We start from the raw sequence: 27,314 nt of genomic DNA, 5'->3' as shown, positions 1-27,314 counted from the left end.
AAGTGCGTATAAAGTCAAACTTCCATGAACCAGTTTTTAAAATACCATCGATTCATGGAAATGTAGAGTCATGGAACGGATTATCTTTGAATAACTGTTTGAGGGGACCATCATAGTAATTAAGCATTTTTTGTTCAGTAAGATCCAAACTTTTTCGTAATGATCGACTGGATGGAGTTTGTGGTGGAGTTACAATCATCATTCATAGACGTATAAAACATCAACTTTTTTCGTCATTTGAAACCAACGTTTTTAAACTTTGGGTGTTTCTTTTGAAACAAAGCTTGGTAAATATACTTTCATAAGCTGCCTAATTGTCTTTTCAATGCATTGGGCAGCAAGTTAATTTGCTCCAAACTGACTTGCGATTCTTAGACTTATTCTTGTCACTTGAATTTTCTTCTGTTCAGATATGTTTGTTGAAATGATTCGACAATATTATAACTACAACATTTCCAATATTAGTTCTCACATCATGAGACAGCAATCGGATTTCTGCTTTGTAGGATTTCCACCGCTCGTTATTTGTTTTCAATAAAATCGGATACGACGTCGGATAACTCTTTGGGAGAAATCAAACGGAATCCTTCAAAAATGTAATGTAGAATCTTTTTTATGTGGATAGACCTATACCCCATTTTGATGTTTTGAACTAGCTGTACATAGACATTCCACGAGAATTCCGTGCGTTTTCTTATATTGGAACTATACAATCAACGTCTTCTAATCGGCTGTCCGAAGTAGACGGGTCTACCCCGTTTGGCATAATGCCATTTGGCATACAGTCGTTTGGCATAAAGTCATTTGGCATAATAGTCGTTTGGCATAACAGTCGTTTGGCATAATAGTCGTTTGGCATAATTTGAAAAAGGAAGATACTGCAGTGGTACAGTAATATGCCGTACCATAAGATACGTCATAAAATTCCATGTTCCTTTATTTTTTTCAAATGACATGGAATAACTTAGGCGTTCGATATATTTTTGTTTAAAATGCGCCATGATATCCCGGACTTAATGACCCCGGAAGTCATGTATGATGCAATTCCAAAAGAGCTTTATTGGATATTGGTTTCCTTGAAAAATGATGATTAGAAGTATGTCCTATCACTAACTGACAACGGAATGTACGGTAGTGAGCAGTTTATGCACACCCCTTTGCTTAATGGAAGGAATTTGATCAAATTCAATGTTTTTCACAATTATGTCAAACGGCTATTATGCCAAATGGCGATTATGCCAAACGATCGTTATGCCAAATGGCATTATACCAAACAGCTATTATGCCAATCGACTGTATGCCAAACGGCATTATGCCAAACGGGGTAGACCCGAAGTAGACATATTAATATCAAATTATTTGGCAACCTCTTTTAGAGAAGTTGCATGATTTCTAATAGCTTTTAACGTTTTGAGTATAATGTTTCTTGAATTATCAGCACGGTCTGTTTTTCTATGATAATTGCGAACCTTGTTTACTCATAGCTACCTAAAGAGAAAACACAAATTCAATCTCTAATAAGAAACTTTTCACTTGCTCCACGAGATTAGAAAATTGACGGTGTTTCAATTTAGTTATTTTTAGGTCTACGTCGAATACATTTTAAAACTTTTTTCATTGCAGTCTGAAACTGTCAGAGGGAACAACTTAGAATTGGTACAGAAAATTATTTTCCGCAACTTTTTTCCACTGAAAATATTAAAATAAGATTGCACGCCGCCAACTTGTTATGGAGTGATAGTTGACAGGTTAGCAATCTATCGCTCTATTATGCAAAAATGGTTTGAAAATGTCAGGAATCTCTTACCTATCGTAATATTCTGAATGGCCTCAAAGGTTTACGCATGAGTTTAAAACGTTAATTCATATATTCAGTAAAATATACAAATTATTTTCACTTACCCCATTTACCCACTTGCCCCGCGGTACCTTATCGGCTACAGTATGGTACAGATACCCTATAGATATAAGTATCATTCAAAATAAAATAAAATATACGCTGCCACAATAAACGCAATCAATTTAATCCATCTTATCATGGCCAACATGCCGCAGCAGATGCGTGCTACCACCAACTGCTGAACCGATTCCCCCCTCTCAAGGTCAATATAGGGCGCCAATTTCGGTTGAAGAGAAAGTTAATTGATTCGTTACTTCATCTCACGTGCCGTTTATTTATAATCGATTAGACCCATGCAAACAGCTTGGCCCGCACGTTTTTTTTCTATCTCATTTCTCTTAAAATATACATATCTACAGCTCTCTGTTCAACTACTTAAAAGCGATATTTTTTATAGGATTAAAAAATGCCAATCGAACCTCGCATTCCAGTTCGAGTTCGCTAATTTTCGGTTATGATCAGACTTAAAATAGACATCACGGTAAAACCTAGTATCACTGCAATCAGCTGCAGAAGGCCGACATGCCGCAGCCGCATTTCGGCGCGCTTTCCCCGCTCCCGAGGAAGAACCTCGCTGACGGTTACGTATAGCAGAGTGCCACCGGCCACTCCTTGTAGAGTCGGTATCACCAGGTCGTTGAACGTCTGGCCAATGTCGTCGAGCACCATGCCCACTGCGATACCGGCCACCGATCCCACCGCAAACGTTAGGATCTGCAGGATGTGCGAACAGCGATGCCGACTCCCGTGGGAGCAAATTTCGACGCCGAGGCAGAATCCTACGACGTATTTATGGGCACTGACAGCACCCAGCAGAAGGAGGACAGCTGGTGCTGAACTTTGTACTCCGATGGCGAGACCCTCGAGCAACGAGTGCACTACCAGTGCTAGGAGCAGGCTGAATACTCCGGTCACCGGTTCCGACATATCCCCGGTTATGATGACGGCCCTTGGGATGCTTTCGGTTGAATCGGATGGACAGGACATTCCGAGAGTTTGACTGCTTTCAGGTGCGTCGAAGTCTGCCGAGCGCTGAGGGATTTGAATAGTACTGTCGCTGGAATGAAAGTAGAACATCCTGATAAAATCATGAGCATTGGATTCTGCTGGTTTTAGGACATTTCCCAGAAAGTCAAACCCCAGAATGATGTTCATCAGAATTAAGTTCCAGTATGTACTATTTCCCAGAAATCAATTCCCCAGAAAACTTTTCCCCAAAATAGGACATTCCCCAGAACCTTTATATACATATTTGAAGAGCGGAGAAATTATAAAATTGGTTTTATTTGGTGTTTTTGTCGTGAAAAATGTAATTATTGAATTACTAAAACGATCGATTTGAAAATAGTTTCCAACAATGTTGCAGTTGATGGATGTATCCAACAGTAGCAGCATAGTACTAATTCTAAAGGGCACATGGACAGAAGCTGTAACTGATTGAACGATTAGCTTGCACAACTAACATTTAATTTAGATGTTAACATTCTCGTAACTTTCGAAAGCTATGGCTTCCCATAGTAATTTGCATACAAACGACTTGTGCAGCCTCTGTTTTAATCCATATTATCTCAAATTTTGGAAGAACACTCAGAATCTGAATTAATCGAATTAACTGTGTGGAGCAAAAAGGATATTTTGAAACGCCCTAATACCTCATTCTGGGGAATAGCGTTCTGGGGAAAAAGTTTCTGCGAAAAATGACAATACAATCGTTCTACTTGATATACAAACCTTTTACTCAGCAACTTCGTTTCCTCGCTGGTTCCATAGCCTCTGCTGTCAACATCCGCATTGGTCGAATCTCGACTGATTCGCCTTCCGGAAGTAGAGGCCCTCTCGTTGTGCTGCCCTCCGTGACCGTGACTGTGCCCATGACTATGGCCAACGCCGCACATATGGCTTATTTCATCTACGGCATAGATGAGGAAGAATCCAAGACAGAAGATAATCTCCGCATACTGCTTCAGAGCAACCCGAACTTCCGGTAGCATGTGTACGAGAGCCGTTGCCAGCAGAACACCTGCCCCGAAGCACAGCAGAAAGGAAATCAACGCCGGAAATCGCTCGCGGTTCCGCTGCGAACAAAACAGTGGCAATATTCCGGACACAAAACTGCCCACTCCGAGGGCCAGAATGGCAAGCAGTTTGGCCTCAATTTTGCTCATGCCGGTTTCGGTGACCATATGGGCGGTAAGATTTGGCGCCATGGTAGACGACAGCTCCAAACTGCTGGCTAGATTCATTTTTAGGTATTAGGCGAAGGTGATTCGAGATCCGTTAACGAAGCGATACTGCGGCGAGACGCTCGGCTTGGCGGTCAGTGATGTGCCTGGAGAGACACCGCTGCGCTTATCATTTGTTTACCGTGTTGGACTAGATTGGCGGTGGCAAGGAATGATTAGAAGGCGCTCACGATTTGGATGAAATCTGTAAGAGTTAGGAAAAATAATTGTATTTAAGCACGCATCTTTACAGTCTGTAACATAGTATAAGCAGTTTATCTCTACAACCAGATAATTTATTGTAGGTCAAGGTTGGCGTAGGTGGTGCGCTATCATAATTAGCACCTCATTAAGCAAATTGTCCGTGGATCGACATAGAAGGTTGGGAAAAGTATTTGCTCTCTGTTGATTGCGAAGGCAGATAAGCATACCTTAGGTTTGCAAACAAACTGTCTGGTCGGTGTGGATGAACGTTTGAATCGGCGTCAGACAATCGGAAACGTGGCGAATAAACTTCAGATGAGGTTCAAAGTCCTCATCATTATTCGGATTCTGGTTGACAACAGCAGGACTCTTACTAGAATCTTACAATTACTAAAAAAAAGATATACTACGAGGGTATCCCAAATTCTGCTATGTAGAGTGTTCTGTAGGTGAAGATGAATGAAGTCAAACTTCAAATTTTCAAGATCACGAATCTGGAGAACCAAACATCCGTTTAAGGCCGCACGGGACGTCATTATAATCATCCTATCCATTTGAAGAAGCAGATCTCAAGTACCACTCAATATAGGGATATGAAAAATTTATCACTATATTCTATATATGTGGTGCACAATCGATTAAATTTTCAGCTTCATCGGTTCACTAAAACTCGAGATTTGCTTCGGCAAAGTTTTGATGATAATTGTTAGAGTGAGACAAAAGATAGGGAAAATAACACGATCTCCCGTGTCCCCTTAAGCTGAAAACTTAATCGATTGGTCACTCGCTGGTGGTGATCAATCGATTATGTTTTCAGGTCAAACGGATGTTCGGTTCTTCAGATTTGTACTCTTGAAAATTCGATGTTTGGCTTCGATTAATCTTCGCCTTAAATATGTATTTATTAACCTTTCGTTCGTCGAGCGAATTTTTGTAACGCGAGTAGTCGCGCGTTGTACTTTGTACAACACCCTTGGTTTTGCGAATATCCCAGGATTCTGACCACTTAGAAAGATGACGTCTTCGGAAAAATTGTTCAGTAGCTTAAGGGCTATCATTATTTTAGCCAAAAAAGTCGGGATTTTGCCGCTAGCCGGTACTAGTGAGCATGAAACTTTTATTTCGCAGATCTCAGTATCCTGACAAATTAGAAATATGGTGTCTTCGGCAAAGTTGTTCGGTAACTCAAGGACTATCATTGTTTGAGCTAGTTGATTCAAAAATTTGCCACCAGGCGGCGCTAGTGAGCACAAAAACATTTGTTTCGTAAATATCTCAGAAGCCTGATCACTTTTAGAAAGATGGCGTCGTCGACAGGATTGTTCAGTAGCTCAAATTCTTTCTTAAACTACGAGATTTTGAAAAATAATGATAGTCCCTGAGCTTCTGAACAACTTTGCCGAAGGTGCCTGTCTAAAAAGTCAAGATCCTGCAGTATTCGCAAAACAAAAATTTCATTCTCACTAACGCCGCCTGGTGGCAAAATGTCCTATTTCTTGCCTCAAATAATGATAGCCCTCGAGCTACTGAACTATTGTGCCGAAGACACTATCTTTCTGAGTTGTCAGGATGCTGAGATATCTGCAAACACAAGTTTCATCCTTACTAACGCCAAAAAAAACAAAAGTAAAACTTCCATGCGCACTATTGCCACCTAGCGGTCAAATTCCGAATTAAATTAGGTACCATAAGATAGCGCTTCACCTCTAGAACAACTTTACTAAAGACCCCAAGTTTCTATATTATCTGGATTTTGAGATATACCGTTTAAACTGTGGTTTATTATTATTTGCGACTTCCATGTACATTTCTTAATTTTACCGCATTACAAAGGGCCATACTGTAAATATAAACTGTCGAGTATTGTTCTTAAGAAGATTCTTGAGGAATACATTTTGGTTTGGTGTCGATAGATATCTTTGTTGCAAAATGATAGCATATAAATCACAGCTGTTGTACAAAGTACAACAGCGCGACAGCCCTAAGGTTAACGGTTGTGCATCTTTTCCCTGAACGATTCCCCGAATCTCACTTTCCTGAAAAATATTTGGCACTCTCAATTGCCCTAGCTTTATTAGTTTCAAGGAACCGGTAAACTAATATGCGCCCTTCTTCATTGGATTGGCTATCTGTTACGATAACAATTTAATCACTGTGTTTTAATAACTACACTACCCGCCACAAGTATGGAATCGCATAACCTAGTATTGCAACACCCCAGTTGAATATTGCAGCACCCCCCAAAAAGTATAGCATCACCTAAATACAATAATATTTATGATGTAATATCTCAGAATCCTTACTATCTACAAAGTTGCGGTCTTCGGCAAAGTTGTTCAGCAGCTTTATGGCGTTTATTTGGCGAAAACTTTAATCCGTAATTTTGCCGCTACGTGGCGCTAGTGTCCATGTGACTTGGCCGAATTCATTATATTCTAGCTCATGATCCAGACCGCCTAGAAAGTTCGTGTCTTCGGCAAAATTGTTGAGAACCTTGAAAACAATTTGAGGCAGTAGGGGAATTAGGGGCATAATGGACACGTTAAGCGAATGTTCGTTTTAAGACCATTAAATGGCAATGTTTTTAATTTACCCCCGGCTAGTTTTCAAGTTTGATGTTAGTACGACGTGCCACATTCATTCATAGTGATAAAAATCATATCATATGTCAGAAAAACGAGATAGAAAATTGGGTCGAAAACAAGGATGGTAAAAAGGTATCGGGGCGAAATGAACACCTGCATGAAATTTAGTTATTCCAATATATTCAATGACTGTCAATCGTTCCGATATGCAAAAGGGCTCTCCCTCAATCATAATAGCTAAAAAGAACCTTTCTGGGTTCGTTACTTTGTTCAAAAATTAGATTCTTCCACGGTCTTGCTTATATGCCAATTTGAAACTGAGAAAAATTTGAAGTCAAGTTTTGAAGAACAATTGAAGCAAAAATTAAACTTTTATACTGTCAAACATTTCGAATGCATTACAGATTTCATGCAGTGAATGAACTTTTGATGAAATATGCGTATTATCAGATATTGAGAGGGTGTCCATTTCGCCCCGTATGTTCATTTTGCCCCTAGTTCCCCTACTGTTTAGTTAACAATTTTGCCGCTACGGGGCGGTGTTGTGTATGTAATTTGGTCATATTATAGCAAGTTCTAGCTCATGATCCCGACCACTTAGAAAGTTTGTGTCTTAACCCTCTAATACCCAAATTTTAATTTTCGATCTAAACATAATTTTGAGTTATCTAAAATCGTTCTAAACACGTTTTGGACAATGATTTATTTTTATTCGCAAATTTATGAATTTTGGTTTTTGATTTTTATAATTTTTATTTTTGAACATCCCTATCCTTTTTCATTTTTTCTTGAAGCCTCTTCTAGTTATTGATTTTTTGCAACAATAAAAATTCAAATTTTTACAATACTTTTAAAAATATTAAATTTTAATTTTTTTCTGAGATGTTTGTTATTTTCCGTGTAATTAACGGAAAAGCAGGTTTGAAATCATTTTGATATCACCAAGCTCTTCTTCTGTGATAGTTTGATCGAAGAAAAATATAAAAAGTACGATTTTTTATATTACACGTTAAATGAACCCCAGGCATTTTTAGGGTATATAAGAATACAATTTTTCAAACAATTTGAAAAAATACAAAAAGGTTTCAAAAGTCATAAAAAACTTTTCTAATATGCGTGTTATGAGTCAAGATTTAAGCCAAAAATAAAATCATTTTGATTTTCGAGCTACGAAAAAATACACAAAATTCCAAAGTGTACCCCGTCTAAAGGCGGGGTTGGGTATTAGAGGGTTAAGCAAAGTTGTTCAGAAGCTGGAAAGCAATTTGAGGCAGCACTGTTTAATTCGCAATTTTTTCACTACGTTGTGGTGATTCCGGGTCATTTGGCTGAATGTCGTTTGGCCGAAATTGAAAATAAATTGCGAAATACAGCTAGCATGCATTTGTAATGAATTTCTAAGCTAAACTTCAAAAAATTTATTCAACTTATTCTGAAAGAAGGATAAATCATCATTGATGTACAAACAATTAGCTTCTAAGTGTTAGTTCAAGAAACAGTCAGTGCTGAAAGAAGAACATCCTATATGTAAAGAATTTATTTATTTCTTTGCTAGCGGTGATAGCTGCCAGAAGAGGTTTTCGCATTGCGTTTATAGAGTCAGTTTTTGACAGTTACAAAAACGGTTTACGACTTCTCTTGAAAGAACAGTCATTTGTAGTGTGAATGTAATTTGGTAATATTATAGCAGGTTCTAGCTCAGGGGTCGTGGGCAAATTACGTCATGCTTCAAGGGGGGAGGAAGGTAATGCCAAGCGTGTCAAGCCTTACAAAATTTTCGAAGGACTCATACAATACACATGACATATGGGAGAGGGGGGTTCAAAACAGTTGAAATTTAGCGTGACATAGTTTGTGTACCAAATTGCTTTCAAGCTTCTGAACAACTTTGCCGAAGACACGAACTTCCTAGGTGGTAAGGATCATGAGATAGAGTCTACTATAATACGACCAAATTACATGCACACTAGCGCCACGTAGCGGCAACATTGCGTATCCAAAACTTTACCTAATGAACGCCATAAGGCTACTGAACAACTTTACTGAAGACCACAACTTTGCAGGAAGTAAGGATTTCGAGATACTGCATCATATATATTATAATTTTTAGGTGATACTAAACTTTTCGGGGTGCTGCAATATTCAACTGGGGTGTTGCAATACTAGGTGATGCGATTCCATACTTATGGCGGATAGTGTATGTGATAATTTTCAGTGAAAGTTATGTTCTGAATTCTGTGAGAACTTTCTTCTCATCATTCTGTGGAATCAAGCTGACGATTTTAATAATATCCTGCTCAAAATTTCACTACAATCCTGCCGAACTCCCGTATAAATCGTTCGCTAATCTTTATTTTGTATAAATCTCTTTTAAAATTATCTAAGATCATACTCTACCGTTGTTTAAGCTTAATAGAAATGCAGTTTTGTCTTTCAAAAGTCAAACTATTGTTAAAGAGAAAGCGTTTCTAGTAATCCTTATACAATTATTCTAATTAAGTAAAAAAAAGTTGCTTCTCATTAGCAATCACAATTCGAATTCATCTAGCCAAATTCACGTGTAAAACGATTCCAAAAATAAAAAGTTCTTAAAATCTAGTTATAGTTCCTAGATTGTCTCAGATGAATTATCAAATCATTGATTTTGACATTACCTGCTGAGATGCTTCCAGCGTATTTTGATAAAAATATGTGGTTAAATTTTACACTAGCATCCACTACCGTGATGCATCAATATACGGACGCTTAAGCTGAAACAAATGTTCAAACTCTTCTCTAAGCATGTTTTGTAAGAATATTCATGCAGTTTAGTTATTTTACACAATTCTGTACACCAGATCTTGATGTTAGTGAAGAATTTTTCAAAATTAGTTGTTTTTTTACTAGAAAATTAACAAAATAAGTGAGCTTGTCTTGTCCTTAAATCCGGACACCTGATGCTAGAAATGTTTTTAAATCCGGACACTTTTGGATCGAAATCCGGACAACTGTGTTATAATACGAAATATTTGTATATTTTAAACATAAATCAAATCAAATAACAATCAGATATCAACATTTAATCGATACATTGTTTGTATTTGTCCTACAATGCTGGAAAAATAGAATGTGATAAATATGAGTGTTTTGAATACCTGGACTGACGGGTGACTTGCTTGAACTAAAGTACATGCGGCTTGGGTTGTAATAATAAAATAAATGTGCAATTGAATCGATTTCTAATAACACATAACGCTTTGTATAATCACTATTTGAGTTTCATTTATTTTCTCTTTCACTTTTACTAGTTAATATTAGGCATCTCATATAATGTCCGGATTTAAAATCACTGGCTCGTAGTCCCGGACAGTCTCTTCACACACCATAAAACACTTATTCATGAAGTAGGTATTGAGCTAGTGAGAATTCCGGAATTACAGTGAGATTTCAGAATGGATCCTGCGATTTTAGGATGGATTATGGGATTCCAATGTGGCTCCTTGGATTCCAGTGCAAATCATGGGATTCCAGTGTGGATCCTGGGATTCCTTTGTGGATTTTGTAATTTTATTGTGGATCCTGGGTTTCCAATATGCAGATCCTGGGATTCCAGTTTGAATGCTGAGAATCCAGTCTGGGCCCTGGGATTGCAATGGTGCTCCTGGTGTTACAGTCCAGATCCTAGTGTTTCAGTGTTGATCCTAGAATTCTCGTTTGGATTGTGTTATATCAGGGTGGCATATAAGGTGGATATTTGGAATCCAAAATGGTTTGTTGTATTTCAGTGTGGATCCTGGGACCGTAGTGTGTCAGTGTGGATTTTGGAATTTCAGTGTGAAATCTGCTATTTCAGCAAGGACCCAGTATGGATCTTGGAATTCCAGAGTGGATGTTGCGATATCAGTGTAGATCCTGGGATTGGAACATGGATCCTTGGGTTTCAATGTGAGTCCTAGGATTCCTATTTAGATTCCAGTGTTGATCTTGAGAATCCAGTATTTGTCCTGGATTTCCGGTGTGGATCCTATATTTCAGTATGTATGTTTAGGGCCTTCCTTAGCCGAGTGGTTAGAGTCCGCGGCTACAAAGCAAAGCCATGCTGAAGGTGTCTGGGTTCGATTCCCGGTCGGTCCAGGATCTTTTCGTAATGGAAACTTCCTTGACTTCCCTGGGCATATAGTATAATCGTACTTGTACCACGATATACGAATGCAAAAATGGCAACTTTGGCATAGAAAGCTCTCAGTTAATAACTGTGGAAGTGCTCATAAGAACACTAAGCTGAGAAGCAGGCTCTGTCCCAGTGAGGACGTTAATGCCAAGAAGATGAGATGATGTTTAGTACCAATGGGGATTTTGAGTTTCCTTAGATTTCAGTGTGGATCCTGGAATCCAGTTTGGCTGCTGGTGTTCCAGTGAGGATCCTGGCATTGAGAGTATCTGATGTGTGTTCGAAAGAATTCCTGTGAGAGTTATGCTGAGGTTCCTGGGGATTACTTTAGGGATCATGTAAGAGTCCCATAAGCATCATGTGAAATTTTCTCTAGGAATTTTGTGCAAAACTCTTAGGAGTTCTATGGGAATTGTGTAGAAATACTGCGGGAATTATGAGAACTCCATGCAGTTTCTACAAGCATCCTGGGGAAATTTCAATGGGAATTCTGTGGAGAATAATATGGAGTCCCGTGGGAATAATATGGATATACCATGGCAATCATGCTGATCCCTCTGTGATATCTTCTAAGGCAAAATAATACATTACCATAATCGTGGAAATGTTATATGTATGTACCCTGGAACCATTTGATACTAACGAGCCTGGAGTAAAAGTGAAAGAGGATGATGCGACTATTTTCGACGGCTATGTGTGTTTGCAGTTTTGTATGTGTCAACTAGTATGTGTAACGATGCTTTTCAACCTAAATCGAATGCAATTCGTCTCAATTGTAATTTGCAATTTGTAATTTGATTTTATTCCATTTGCTGGCGTACACAGGTTAATCCCAAGTGTACGAACATTGTTAGTTAAAATTTTACTTCCATGCTGATTCTATTGAAAATCTGAATAGTCTCGAGAACTCGGTATTTTCAAGGACAAGTTTAAGTTTTTGACCCAAATCTCGAGACGAGTCAAACGGCCGGGAAATGGACACTCAAGTTAAAGGACACACATACGATGGTACTATGATCGACATTACGCAAATCAGATATTTTCATAATTAAAATTCGACACAAAGACTTAACATCACATGATTTTTTGGAAGTGTGCAGAAATTATTCAGCAATATTGATTATTTAATGAAACTTGCTCAACACTACCCAAGTAACAATTTCAGTGCTTTTTGATCTTAGATGTTATTTATGATGGTTTTATTAGAGATGTATTCATTCCTAACAGATTTAATAAAGCATTGCAAAGTGCTAAACGTTCTTTTCAGTAAAACCCACTTTAAAATACTTTGTAGATATCTATAGGAGCTCCCGTTAAAACTTATTTGCTGGCCACATTTGTTGATAATAAATTGTATTTTGAAGGAGCTGCGTAGTGTCTATTAAAACCTATACTTAAAACCCCATCTTGCTTGTCTTATAAAAGGCATAGATAAAACTTCTAAGACTGCACTAAGTCATATTAAAGCCTTCTTAAATCTCAACTGTCTGATGCATGTTATTGGAATGCAGTCAGCGTGTGGTTATCAATATCATTATGTTGATAATGATTATCATGTAGTGAATTATGAGTTAATCAGAACGCAAACATAGAAGTGGCAAATATTTCTCTCGTAGAATTATCTGACTACCGCATATAGCATATTTTCTCATGCTTGCCTTAACTTCCCGTTCCACTGGGACAACTATGCTGCACACAACAGCTGAGCTACACGAAAAAGCTTTCATTTTTAGGCACTTATTACTTACCGTGTTCTGCATAAGTTCAACTGATCACCCACGACTAGCTTTATCATAACAATGCATTCCAAAAAACACGTAGTTAGATACATAATGGCACGAATTTTGTAAATTGAATTGCATCACAAAATCGAATCTTCTGATTTGTTTACCTTTTTGACAGCACTAGCTTTCCTGAGTGCATTAGGTTCAAGCCAAGGCTCCCAAAAAACCTATTTGTCTTTGTGCAGAACAAATAGTATAATTTAAGAATATTTTAGCCAGTGAAGGATTTTGCGCATGAATTCTTAAGATCAAAAGCGCTTATGAATGATTACATTGCCCAGAATAACCACCAATTGATCTTAATCCATCCCAGACAAGACCAGCAAGATTTAACTGTATGGGATCCATTTTTATTGTCGCTGTTTCGGGTTGATAATTATAATATGCGGGGAGAATTTCGATATATGATTGAGATGAGCATGAAATCATTCTGAAAATGGAATGGAGTTAGCGAATTTTGATTTTGTAATTGTGGCGCGTTGCTGTAAATCGAAAAATTGTATGTTATTTCACCAGTAAATTTTTATTGGCAGGAATTTGACGCGATCGTAAGGAAGTTCTCTGCCATGCAAAAAATATTTTTTTTAAATGATTATAATGAGTCGACAGACATCATGATGGTTTCAATATTAAAAAAGGATATGGTTTATAAACAACTTGATTTGGTTGATGTTTGTCCAATCATAAGCTCTTAACATTGGTTTTATTTCGTGTATTAGGATATCGTAAAAGATTCAATACCGCTAGATGAGCTCAATAAGGCTATACAATAGCTCTTATGAATGTTTCAAAGTATACTACTAGGGTAGATGTATTCATACGATACAAAACTAAGAAGTTTTGAAACGGTTTTAAGGTATAGTCTTAACAACCTCCTGTAGTGTGGGCCTTTTCGGGCTTAACGAAGTTTTAACAGAGTTTTATTAAGGTTATTAAGACTAATAAGTTCTAAAAAGAGTTTTAACGATATGGTGGTAACAACAGCTTGTAGGAAATGAAAAAAACTAAAAATGTTACTTGGGTATACCACTATACTCAAGCTCTAATTTATATCATAAAATTTAAATAACAAGTTTTGAACATTTATATCGAGAAAATGAGTATCAACAAAAGAACAAATCCTAAAGGTAATTCAAAATTTAAATAGAATAAACCTATGCCTGACCTAAATAGGCCTTTTTAATAAATGACCTTAATAAATAAAAGTATACCATTTTTAAGGTTGATTATTTATCATCCAAATTGTACATCCACCCTAGTTTCTGTTTGGCCGGTCAGCAGCACAATAACAACGACGCAAAATGAACCATTCCGTGCGCAAGCCCCTGTACCTATAACCACCATACATGTATACCATATTTATGTCCAATGAACTTCTCTTCGCAGCAAACGGCTTGCATCGAGACCAACACCGCAATATTTTCCGTTCCGATACTGTGTGGAGCAAAGACTTCATACGCTCGGACTCGTTTCCTGTATGTTTGTAAGTCAAATCTCCGGTTGAAGAAGAGAGAGAATATCGAGGCATTTTTGGGTTGAAAGAATAATCGATTTGCTAAATTTTGTGTTTAGTAAACTCAAAAATAAGTTTTTTTTTCTTCTCAGTGTATATTTTTTACTGCACTGTTATGTCCGTGGAACAATCACTGTGCATAGAACAGCAGTAGATTTTTAGATCGCAGTTTAAATTTCGAACGATTATCAAAGTATACTCAACCCTCAACACTGGAAAAAATCTTCATATTATTTACACATGTTGCTCACATATATATCGACTCCTTTTCTTTCTACTTTTTCTCTTCTTTATGGCTTTACGTTTCAACTGAGATAGAACCTGCTACTCAGCGTATTGTTCTTCGAGCACTTCCAAGTTATTAACTGGAAAGTTTTTTTTTGGCAATTCATATGGGATCTACATCTATGTGCGTCTCGTTTGTTGTTAATATATCGATTTGTTGGTTGAAAACGGTTTTGTAAGGACAAAAAATGATTTGTTTCCTAAATACTTGTATTTTACCAATATAAATGAGTGCTGTTTTAGCAGTCAACATTCACATCATTATCCTTGTCGAATGGCAACACTGATATCTACCGCAAAACAATTTGCCACTCTTGATATATGCAGTTTTCGCTGCGAAGCCCCTTCACCCGAAAGCTTTCTGCGGTGTTGCGTGTATCGCGAAACAGTTTTCAGTTTTCATGGTCACGTTTGTCAGAACGTTTCTCCCATATGGGCATGCATCATCATCACTATCACACACGACTATAGAAATATGCGTTCTATATCAGGGAATATCATCGCAAAACAATCTCACATATGTTAGCATATTGCAATTGCATTGCTATCGAATCAGCTCAGAACCTGTATTCAAAACAATTTCTAGGATTTTCCTTCCACATCAGCAATAACAATCACTCGCTTTCGGTTTCAATATAAGACACTTTCCGAAGCCTAGTACATTTTGGATGATTGCACTGTTTTCACTGAATCCAATCTTACGAACCTTTGTTTACAACTGATGAATTTTCGCAATCTCACTCGAGTTTTTTCTTCTCTGTCTCAGACTCCGATGTTTTTTTTTTTTACGGAGAATGCATCGCGATCGCGAGCATCATGATTACACAATCGTCGTCTTCTTCAACCGATGAGCGATAGATTTTGTTTTCGTTGATTTCTATTAGAGGTTGTAAGCGATAGTTTTTTTTTGTGGCACTACACACTGAGTCACTTTATGGATTTCAACACAAATCAAAACAGGGTGCCTAGTGAAGAAGACTAGTAACTAGTTGCTGCTTCGTTGGAAATGAACTGAGAAGTCAGCGAACGAAAAAATGCAAGAACGAATACGTGGTGTGCGATGCAAACCCTGCAATAGGGTGGTTCTTGTTACAAATATCTCATCTCCCATATCTTCCTCACAATCTTTATGATAGAAAAGAGTTCTGCAAGTTTTCAGCCATTTTGGTAGTTGAATAGGGAGCCGGATCCTATTACAGTGATCCCTCCATGAGTCGATGTTCCATGACTCGATATCGACTCATGGAACCATACTGGAAGCAAAATTTCATGGTTACTTTGATGGTCCCTTCAAACAGCTTTCCAAAGGATTGCTGTTCCATGACTCGATATTTCCATGAGTCGATGGTCCCTTCAATATCGACTCATGGAGGTTTCACTGTATTGGCACTTTTGATGCACTTCGGCAGTGAGGTTTTTTGGAAGCCACAATATGCGTGCTTCTTATTGCAAAGTTTCAGACGTTTCGGCCGAAAACAATCCCATGCCAAAGTGATTCATGGAAGTGTCTAAGTGGTTTTGCACCATACTAAATGATGGAAAATATCAGTAAAATATTTTGAACACCGTAGAGCATTTATGTGAGGAATTGTATGTGTATCATCTCTAAGTCTATTACCTATTTTTCATATGCATTTAAACATTTAACGTCTTTGGATCTTCTTCAAATGTTCATCAAAATTGCCAAAAATTTGCAAGAACTCTATTTTTGTCACAAGGATTGTAAGCAAGGTATGGGAAATATGATTTTAAAACTTTTTCCTTATTCAAATCACCCTAACCTTACAACCACATAGCGAAAGTATTGTGGAGCAAAATATCGTATAGTTTCGCACTAAACCAGGCAAGACAAGCCAATTTCAAACGGCGCCGTTGTCGCTTAGCGAGCGTATGCCCAAAACAAAATCGAAATAAGCTGAATGGAACTGTATGGTTGCTCGGGCGATACGCGCGCGACACGGACGTGCATCTATCGTCGACAATGCGTAATGAACCGTGGCATTTTTTGTGCGTTAGACAACGGTGTTTGAATATGAGGATTTGGCAAGTAAAATTAAATTTGATATTCATCTCATTTGGAAGTAAAGAACTCATTTGAACTTCATCTTGGTTAGGCTTACCAGAACGATATTTCAGAAAGGAGGGCATTGTGCTTTATTGGTTTTGAAAAAGGAGAACATTTCTAAATTTGGCCTTACCAGAAAAACCATGAATTTTTATCAAAATGAAAAAAAAATATACTAAAAAATACTGTAAATTTTCATTTATTAAAAAAAACATAAAATTTCGTTAGAGCAAAAAAAAGTGCTACCACATTAGGGCCCATTCGCAAATTTCATAACGCTGAAGGGGGTGGGTGGGTGTCCTCGATATGTTACAACTCATACAAATTTTTTAGAACATTCATACAAATCAGCGTCACGAGAGGATGGGTGGGTGTCAAAAATTACCATTTTTAGCGTTATGAAATTTGTGAATAAACCCTTAAGGGGACACGGGAGACCGTGTTATTTTCCCTATCTTTTGTCTCACTCTAACAATTATCATCAAAACTTTGCCGAAGCAAATCTCGAGTTGTAGTGAACCGATGAAGCTGAAAATTTAATCGATTGTGCACCACATATATAGAATATAGTGATAAAATTTTTCACATCCATGTACGGAGTTGTACTTGAGATCTGCTTCTTCAAATGGATAGGATGATTATAATGACGTCCCGTGCGGCCTTAACAATAATGCTCGAACATTGAGGGTGAATTCGCCTAGTTCTAAAACCCACTTTAAAAAAAAACACCGACAATTTAATGCTTCCAGTGGACGATTTTCCCTTTGAAGAAAGCACCACACTAGACAACGGACTAGCATGCAACGTCCAGTGGCACAATCGAAATATATTCCTGGCGAAAAGTTTTCCGGACTGAAGTGGAAATCAAACACTTTTTGACTCGATGCGGCTAAATGCTTGGTAACACTAACCACACGACCACGAAGCCCACTGAAGATAATAATAATAATTACACAAAACTTTTCTTCTTTCAAAACACAAAACTTCTTAAGTTAAGGGCAATCTTAGATAGTTGATGTCATTCTAGTATACAACATTAAAAATGGTATTGCTATAAGAAGTGCAAAAAGCATGGATCTGTGGTCTCTTGAGCAAAAGTAACATATTAGAAAATAAAAGTTTTACGATAAATTTAAAGTTGTTTTTCGTTGACAAGTATGTCTAAACTTAAGGCCCAAGTAAAAATGGAGCAAATGTCAAAAGTGAAAAAGCAGTTTTCGTCGTTAAAATCGATAAATCGGGAAAAATAAAAACACACAGCTGTTTTATTTCCAAAATAAAAAGGCTGTGTGTTTTTTTTTTCCGATTTGTTGATTTCAAGGGCGAAAACTGCTTTTTCATTTTTGACAATTGCTTCATTTTTAATTGCACCTTAAGTGAACAATAACAACAAAAATAACTCAAAGGCAAATACTCCAATGGTCTCCAGACAGCATGCACAAGTTTATTGTTGACTGAACATGATCAGCAAGGCGACGAAACCGAGACCACAAATTTATTAAAATTTAGAAAGGAAACCAATAATTATATTCCATATTTGTTTCAAAGTATTAGCAAATATCTAAAGCATATTAAAAAAGTGAAATTTTACAAAAGTGTAAAAAACAGTGGTAGAAACTCGTTCAATTTAAAATTGGATTCAAAGCGATAACTCCTTTATCTTCATCCGAAAAATTCAAAAGAAAAAGTGGAAATGGAATTCAATGATCGATTATTTCGGAAAAGGAGGAAATTTTCAGCCCAAAGGAGGACGGGAGGACATATGATCAAAAAAGAGGACATGTCCTCCCAAAGGATACCGTCTAGTAAGCCTAATCTTGGTCTACTTAGTGGTACTTAACCTTGTAGAGCACAGCCGAGATTCCGATCATTACCTGGAGATGGTGATGCTAAAACTGTATCAAAAACTATTCGTCCTGTGCAAAGTCCGACGCCCGCCTTGGTACAATTTAGCAAGACTGAAACATCCAGTTGTCGAATCCGGAATTCACCATCTCAATCTCCCACCATTCCAGATCTCGTGAAATTCTTATGGTTCGCTTCCGGTTACGGAACCTCTGGTATTTTTCTGATTTGTCAAATTTGAAAGATACTAGAAAAATGGAGCATTAGTGTTTAATATTTTTGGAATATACTGGAATATATCGATATGTAAGAAGAAGTTCTAAGCGTTTTTACTGAGAGTATCCTAGCGGAACATCTGGAAGTATACTAAAAGGAATTACAGTTTTGAATCGTGAAGCATTTCCTAGAAGAATATTCATTCATTCAATTCCTTCAGAAATAAATAATTCCTGAAAACAATGTTGAAAGAATCTTTGGAAAATTTTCTTAAACATTCTTTAGAGAACATTGAAGAACTCTGTGCAAATTCCAGGAGAAATTTTTAGGGGCCAACTTGTGACCCTAATCGAGTTTCCAAAGGCACTAAACTTGTTAGATAATAGGCAAAAGTTCCTGGTCTTCTCATTTTAAGCTTTCTGGTAGTGCACAAAGCAAAGCCAAAATGAAAAATTCACTCTTAGAAGTTGGATTCCAAACTGTTCCACCTTAAGGTGAATATGAATCGAAGCCAAACCTCAAATTTTCAAGAGCACAAATCTTGAGAACCGAACACTCGTTTGAGCTGAAAACTTAATCGATTGGTCACCACCAGCGAGTGACCAATCGATTGAGTTTTCAACTCAAACGGATGTTTGGTTCTCCAGATCCGTGCTCTTGAAAATTTGAGGTTTAGTATCGATTTATCTTCACGTTAAGCGTTGATCATTGAGTAGGGGAAGTGGTGGTAAAATGAACAGGGGTTGTAAAATGAACACCGTGCCTTTTACCGAGAAAAAACAAATTTCGATGAATTTTTATCACGCACGGACGATTTAGAGCATAAATCTCAGTGTTCATGTTGATACGTAGGTCAATTGAAGTGAAAATATCAACGAAATCTAAGATTTTAGAAAACCATGTTTGAAAATTAGAACTGACATAACTTTTAGCTCGGAAGACTTGAGGTTTTTCAGTGAGGTTGATATCGTTATGATATGATGTCAAATCTGATACCATTAGAATTCTTTTTAAATGGGTTACAATCATTAATGGATGTTTTTTCGGTGGGGCAATGAAAATTTTCAGAAATATTTGTTTTGCCCACGTTTTTTGCATGGTGTTCATTTTACCACCAACTGCTGTTCATTTTACCCACATAGTGCAGGTAAAATGAACCTTTGCATCGCTTTTTGATAGCGATGAAAACATGTGAATTTAACTATTTTAGTCTGAATCCATGTCGCTGCTATAGATTACATCCCTATTTTTGATGTTGTGCGATAGAACTAAACAAATTCCTCGTTTTTCTATCAGAAACAAGATGATTTCCTTAAGGTGTTCATTTTACCACCCCTTCCCCTATGTATGGAGTGAGGAGAGGAGAGGGGCGAAGGTGTTAAGGTTTCTCATACGCAATGCTAATTATTCTTGATTTTCATACTTAAATCATATGGATCAACTGAAAGAAGGCTCAAGCGCATTACTAAGGTAAATTCAGAAAAATATCATGGGGTAATTGGTGAAGGAATACCTAGAGTAATCTTCCTAGGAATCATTTATTCCAAGATTCCTTCAGAAATCGCAGCAGAGATTATTTTTTGAATATTTCCAAGGTTTCCTTTAGAGTTCCTTCACCTAACTGGAAACCTTGGAGAACTCCAAAAGTAATATATGGAGGAAATTCTTTAAAAAAATCTGCTGAAGCATGTCTGACGATTTTTTTTTTCAAGAAGGATACATGCAGCTGCCAGGGTTTCCATCCATCCGGGAAATCCGGGAAAAGCGGGGAAAATACGGGAAATACCCGGGAAATTGTAGAACACACCGGGAAAATATGTATTTTGAATAGAAATTTCAATTTTAATTACTATGGACGAAACGCAAAAAAAATGAGTGGACGCCAACCTGGTAACTTGAACTTGGCATTCTGACCAACTATTGGTGAAATGTTAGAGGAATAGTTAACGGTTTCTAGTATTTTTTATCAGAATCATTCAAAATCATTGGTCTCCTGGAGAGATTTTTTTTCTAACAATTTATACCAGACTATCGACATGGTGAGATACACCATCTTCTATGGTGACAGAGGGCCCGGTTGGCTAGTCAGATAGATCGGCCCCAGGACATTCTGTCTACTGCGAATCACTGCAGTTGATATAGGGCATGTCCATAGTCTGATTCATACTGATTTCTTATGAGATTATTTGCATATTTCTGGAGAAATGTTAAGCAAATTCGATTAAGATCTTATGAAACAATATTGCAATCCTTGAACAATTTCTGAAAGAGTACTCAGGGACTTCCGACTAGTTTCTTGATGCTTGATAGCCTTCTTTTAATATGCATAGCATGAGATTTTTGCAGAAATCCTAACAAGAATTTAGGCGATAATTGATGATTTACTAGAAAATTCTTTAGAAACCCGCTAAAAAAATAATTATTGCTAATAAAATTGTTAGTTAATTGTATAAAAGATCCTTGGTCGATTTTTCTTGACTATATAAGCAGATTTCTGACGGTTGGTGGAAAGCTAAGCTGAAAGGATTTTCGCAATTCTCTTGGGAGATCTAGGTGATTTTCTACTGAAATCCTAGGCAGATTCATCAGGTGTTGCTGTTCGGCGGATTCTTTGATATTTTGTGAGATATTTATTGAATTCATGGCTAGATTACTTAGGAGTTCTTGGGCAGATTTTTGTTTAATTCTTGACTAGATTTTTGCAAAATTTGTGATGGATTTCCGGGAAGATGCTATTTTGGATATATGTCTTTTTTTTGGAATTTTACCAAGGAAAACAACTAAATAGTTTTTGGCAATATGTCGTTTCTGTCAAAAAAGATCTCTCCTTGGATCTGAATTCAAGGAAAGTTGCAACAGATCAAGAAATTTTCCTGGAACCAGTAATCAGATATATTTAACGCAGTGTTTCTAATGCATTTATAGGACATCTGCCAAATATTTTCTTCAGCTAATCCATAAATTATAAGTGATTTTTCGACAAACAATTTGGCTTGGTAATTGAACATAAAAAAAACCTATTCTGAAGGAAACTAAAGCAAACTTTCAGTTTTGATAATTCATAAAAAAAATCGCTCAAAATATCTTTAGCGATTTTCCTATATGTTTTTTTTTTAATTTTTCCACAAACACATTCGAACCTACAATATTTCAAAATAATCTTCTAAATTAATTCATACATAAATTAGATCAAGTTTTCCGAATTTGGACATGTTATATGGAAAAATGTTTAAGTTGCAAATGTTTTGAATAATTCTTTACTACTCAATAATTAAAGACAGAAACAAACACTATGCGACTGCTGATTTTTAGTGGTTAAATTCAAACATCTATGAAATTCTCTACTCTATTCAATCTAATATTTATGCCACTGCAATGGTTTTGCTAACAATTTCAAATATTTGACAACCTGTCATGTTATCAAACAGCATAAAGATTTTTAATGATGTAAAAACTGCTCCAAAATCCAAACGTCTGGAAGAAAGATCATGGTATCATTGTATTTTTTATGCATCCGGGAAAATCCGGGAATTTGAAAACTGATTTTGAATGGACACCCTGAGCTGCGAGAATTCCACTAGAAGAATTCTAAGCAATATATTTGAGAACAAATAATTCAGGAAAATTCCTCATATTCCAATGAGTTATCCTTGCAAAAAAGCTTGAACTATTCCATAAAGATATTCCTCCAAAAATTCGTTTACGAATCATTGAAGTTAATCGTGAAGAACTCCTGAAGGAATATTTGAAACAATTCATGAAGAATTCTTTGGAAAAGCTCATGGAGGAGCTCTGTAAGAATATCGGTAAGAAGAGGGTGATATGCAAAACTGAAACGGCATAGATGGCTATTTTTCAGTGGTATTAAAAACGAAATCCTGAAGCAAAAAAAAGCACAACGGAAGATGAACTAAACTCAAAAAGTTATATATACACATTACGTTTGATTGCTAATCACTACTTTTTTTTTAAATAATCTACGTATTTCATTATTTTCCATACGTTTTGACAGTTCTCGACTACCATTCTTCCATGCGGTTGTGTTGGAAGTTTGATAAATTTGAGAATCAATCGTAGCGCGATCAGTTAGTGGAATACAAACATCGGTGCCGCCGCCAGTGCGAGGAACTGAATGTTCGAAAAGTTGTTGTCTGTACTTTTCGCCGCTGGCACCAACTGTTAAATGTTAACGTTTAAGAACGCAGTTAACAGTCGTTACCCTACTGCTCTGAAGTGATGTTTTTGAAAATACATTGAAAAAAAAAATCTTGTCCCACAGAACCCTTATCTCGAAGCAATTTCTGAAATGATTCGTGGAGACATTGAAACAGATTTTTTTATTTATTCATAAAAAAAAAACTTTTAGGATGAATTTCTGGTTCTAGAGAAATTCTAAAACCGATATACACTCCCGTGCAAAAGTTTGGGTTCACCTCCTCAAAAACATACAAAAGTGTTCAATCCATATCTCTGTGATTACACGTCCAATTGAAACTCTTTAAGCCGCATTCAAAAGGCAAAGAGTTATTCTTACTTCGTATGTATTGTTTGAAAAACATTTTTTTGAATTTTGTATACTAAATTTTAACTTAATTGTGTGACACGTTTAAAAAAACACACTGAAAAATCATATCTAATTTCCTCAGCATTGGATCGACCAAAATGTTAAGTCAAAGTGTCATCAGAAACAAAATCTTATATTCTTTGAAGAGAAATCATGACACTTTGTTTTAAAATTTTGGTCGATCCAATGCTAAGGAAATTATCTATGTTTTTTTCAGTGTGTTTTTTGAAAAATGGCACAACTTTAGGTAAAAATTTAGTATTCAAAGTTCGAAGAATGTTTTTGGAAAAAATACATACGAAGTTAGAATAACTATTTGCCTTTCGAATGCGGCTTAGAGAGTTTCAATTGGACGTGTAATCACAATGATACGGACTGAACACTTTTGTATGTTTTTTAGGGGGTGAATCCAAACTTATGCACGGGAGTGTATCTGAAAAAATAAAAAGGTTAGAGAAATTCTTCTTCAGAGGAACACCGGAAAAAATACTCAAAAGCAACTTTAGGGAAATTTATGAAAGAATTCTTTGAGTAATCTCTCGAGCAATCTCAAATTTATCTCTTAAAGCTCACAGAAATCATTGAAGTAATTTCTACATGTGTTTTTGAAAATTTCACTAAAGGAACCATAGGGAAAGTCCTGAAAAAAAAATAGGAGAATCTCTGAAACAGTTTATTGAAACTCTTTAGAAGGATTTCCAAAAAAAATCATCTGAAAAACTTTAGTAGTATTCCCGATAGAATTTCCATGGAAAGTTCTTTAGCAATATTTCTGGAAAAATACCTGTAAAAATTTATACTAGAAAAATTATAGTAATACTCTAAAAAGTGCTGGAGGCATCTCTGGAAAAATTTCTTCAAGAATATTTAAAAAAGGATCTCGGAAAGAATTCATAAGAAATTTTTTGGATGGAAAATTTCGAAAAAGACTGTCAGAATTAGCCTGTAAGAATTCCTGGGAGAATTTCTAGTAGAATGCTTGAAGACATTTCTTGGGAATTCCTGTGCTTATATCAGGAAAGAATTTTCTGAAAGAAATAATACTTCATTGGGTTTCCTCTTCTTGCGCGACCCCGGCGGAAAGAGCAGACCATGGGCTGCCCGACTAAGGGTACATAACAAAATTATATCAGCATATGTTATTATGTTATAAGTTTTTTCGAACATAGGTTGTTACAAACTTGATGCAGGATGTTGTTAACATAACTAAAATTATAACAAAAAGTGTATGAATAGTAACATAAACATAACAAAATGTGTTTTAATACTATCTAAAACATATCAAACCAAGTTATAATGTTTGATACAAAGTATCAAAATTATAATACTATTCGATATACGATAATATTGTAAATTATTGAAATGCATAACTATCTTTTTTTTTTTTGTTATAAAGTTGTTAAGAATGAACAAAAAAATATCTTAAAGGGGAATAAAACACATTATGTTATATTTCTGTTTTATTATGTTCAATGGATAACGGAGCCTAACAAAATTATATCATAATATGATATGCATATCGTATTCTGATATAATTTTATTATATTTTTGTTACAAGCCTCTAGTCGGGTGGGAATCCTTGTGACTGAGCGGGCTTAGCAAAGGTTACACAGCGCAATAAAAATGATATATTTGCGTGTCTCAAGGATCAAAATATGGGGTTGCTAAATCTAATGCCGTTCTCAGAAATGTTCCAGTACGTCAGGATTTTTAGCTACAGGTCGCCAAAGTTGTTTAAAACACTGGTCTTATTGATGTTTACATGAAATTTAAAGTATGATTTATCCAAATTTAACTTTCATTTAAGATATAATTTGATTGAAATCGCACGATTAAATTTCGATTAAATCGATTTTTTTAACATACAAACAGTCTCCATACAAAACTCTTCGTTTCTTTTAAATGGCAAAATACAATACTTTTATAAATCATCATAAAATGACTTTTGAGATTTAAAAAGATTATGAACTTTGTTGATAAGTATTGTTATTCACATGAAGTATGAGTTCTGATGCAAATTAAGCAAATAAATTACCTTAAAAGCTGGCAAACTTGCATGCAAGTTGGCTGAAATAGTCAAATTTAGTATTTTTAACATCCAATATGTCAAAATCTAGACGTGCTATGATATTTCTGAAAACGACAATGTTTTCAGCAACCCTTATTCAAGTAAATAGCGGTATTTTGGTGCTTGAGACAACAACGTGTTCCGCAGTGTTAGTTACAATCCATAATGAACTCTCTGTAAGGATTCCTTGGAAGATTTTTTGCAAGAGGTTAAGAACTCTAAGCTTAATTCTAGAACACCTTTAGATGAGTTCCTATAGAAACATCTGGAAGAATACTTCCGGAATATAATTGAATGTCAAATACATTCAAATGATGAGAAGTTCACTTATGTATTGTCGTATTCTACAAAACTATTGCACGGGCCGCAAATACGGTTTACGAGAGCCACATGCGGGCCGTGGATCGCAGTTTGCGCACCACTGGCCTAGATAACTCCCTGCGATAACAGTGTAATTCGATGTCAAGATTGTCACCAATCGATTACGATATATTTCATTTCATTTTGTTAAACTCATCACGACAACACACTAAGTGAAACAAAGATCGGCAAAAATTGAATAAGTAACATAAGTACACCCACGATCGATCTAGAATCTATTCGTATGTACTACTGTATGGCTGCCGGTTGTTGCGAGTAACCCCCTCAGCAAACGCCTATCTTAGTCATTTATATATTGGCACATTGATTAACCGAAAGGGGAATTTGCTGCGCTTCGCATGCCAGTCGAACTCAGATTTCATCATTTTTCAAACGCTCGTCTATAGTAAAAATATCACGCCCCGTTCCTTGTTATATCTTCGATAATTTCATCTCAAATTATTTGTATTAATCAAATGGTTAACCTTGTCAACGTTTCCCGTTGATTTCTTATCGTAATTCATTCACCTGATGCTTACTCCTCAAGACATCAGAAAGTGGTTCAATTAGCACCTTTTAAATGGTACGTCGCAATAGGCGCTAAACGGTTTGCCCAATATTCTTCAGACAAGCATTCTCCTTCTCGTTCGGAAATCATTGAATCCAGTTTCACGAAAATAGTTCACACTTTGCTGGCTTGTTACTGTCGCGCTTCCGCCGCAGGTAAGCAGATACTAGTACCCAGATACCGTCCCGAAAAACATTCTAATCTGAAAAATATTGCCACCAACAACCACGTACCTGTTCGTCTGCTATCCCCCAGAAAGTCTTATCGCGACACACTGGCCTGTTCCGCCGAAAAACAATCCCACCGCCGCCGATAAGCGATTTGTTAGGTTCTACGGTCGCGCGAGAACTGACCTCTGTACTGCTCTTAGCCGAGAGCGAGCCTCAGCGGGAGAACCGAATATGAACCGCTCTACCTAGCCATTAGGGTGTGCTAAAAAAATAACTTGACTTTTAGGCTTTTTGCATTTTTTGTGGAACAAATCAAATTTCAAAAAAAAAAACAAAACGCTCAGTGGTCTACCTGTCTATTGGTATTTCAGGCGAAGCATGTTAAAACTTTAGGTGAAATTATAATAATGCGATATAAATGATAAATGTAGCGATTGAAAATATATATTTGCTTCTATTTTTCATTCTCAGAATTCTGTCGAAAGTTTTCATAGGATTTTATCAGTAGAGTATCTAATTCATGACCGTTTTGCTTGTTTCGGGAATCAGGTCAAAAATTGAAACTAATCCTAGAAATTGCCGGGATTTATCAAATGTTCAATAAAAAAATTGTATTTTGGTAAAAATGGAAGTAAGTTTTAACAATATCTTCAGAATGTATTACTCACAATATATTTTCAAGAACAGAAGAAACGCTTTATGACCATTAGTTATGAGCTTTTTTAAGGGGATTGAACAACAGTAATTTCAGGGAGCATAAAACCTTTCTTGTGTTGAGCATCATGACTTTTCAAACATTGTTTTTTTTCTGGGAC

At 36.4% G+C, this 27,314-nt stretch overlaps 1 protein-coding gene across 8 annotated transcripts; it reads right to left on the bottom strand.

Annotated features, from left to right (window-relative positions):
* Positions 1-2,146: 2,146 nt before the first annotated feature.
* LOC5578569 (zinc transporter ZIP1) lies at positions 2,147-26,692 on the bottom strand. Of its 8 annotated transcripts, none has more exons than XM_021849781.1 (3): positions 26,563-26,692; positions 3,632-4,327; positions 2,147-2,978 (listed from the first exon to the last, which is right to left on the bottom strand). In XM_021849781.1, exons 2-3 carry the CDS (start codon positions 4,141-4,143, stop codon positions 2,342-2,344), a joined length of 1,149 nt encoding a protein of 382 aa, XP_021705473.1. In that variant the 5' UTR covers positions 4,144-4,327; positions 26,563-26,692; the 3' UTR covers positions 2,147-2,341. The 8 variants fall into 8 exon arrangements, with proteins under 8 accessions (XP_021705473.1, XP_021705479.1, XP_021705478.1 ...); XM_021849787.1 differs by having other exon boundaries at positions 2,147-2,957; XM_021849786.1 differs by lacking the exon at positions 26,563-26,692 and adding an exon at positions 26,290-26,312.
* Between the last annotated feature and the right edge of the window lie 622 nt (positions 26,693-27,314).

This window comes from Aedes aegypti, chromosome 3 (genome assembly GCF_002204515.2).
Source record: "Aedes aegypti strain LVP_AGWG chromosome 3, AaegL5.0 Primary Assembly, whole genome shotgun sequence".
NCBI lineage: Eukaryota > Metazoa > Arthropoda > Insecta > Diptera > Culicidae > Aedes > Aedes aegypti.
Note: the sequence above shows the minus strand (reverse complement) of the source record. Positions and strands in the feature narration are given on the sequence as shown.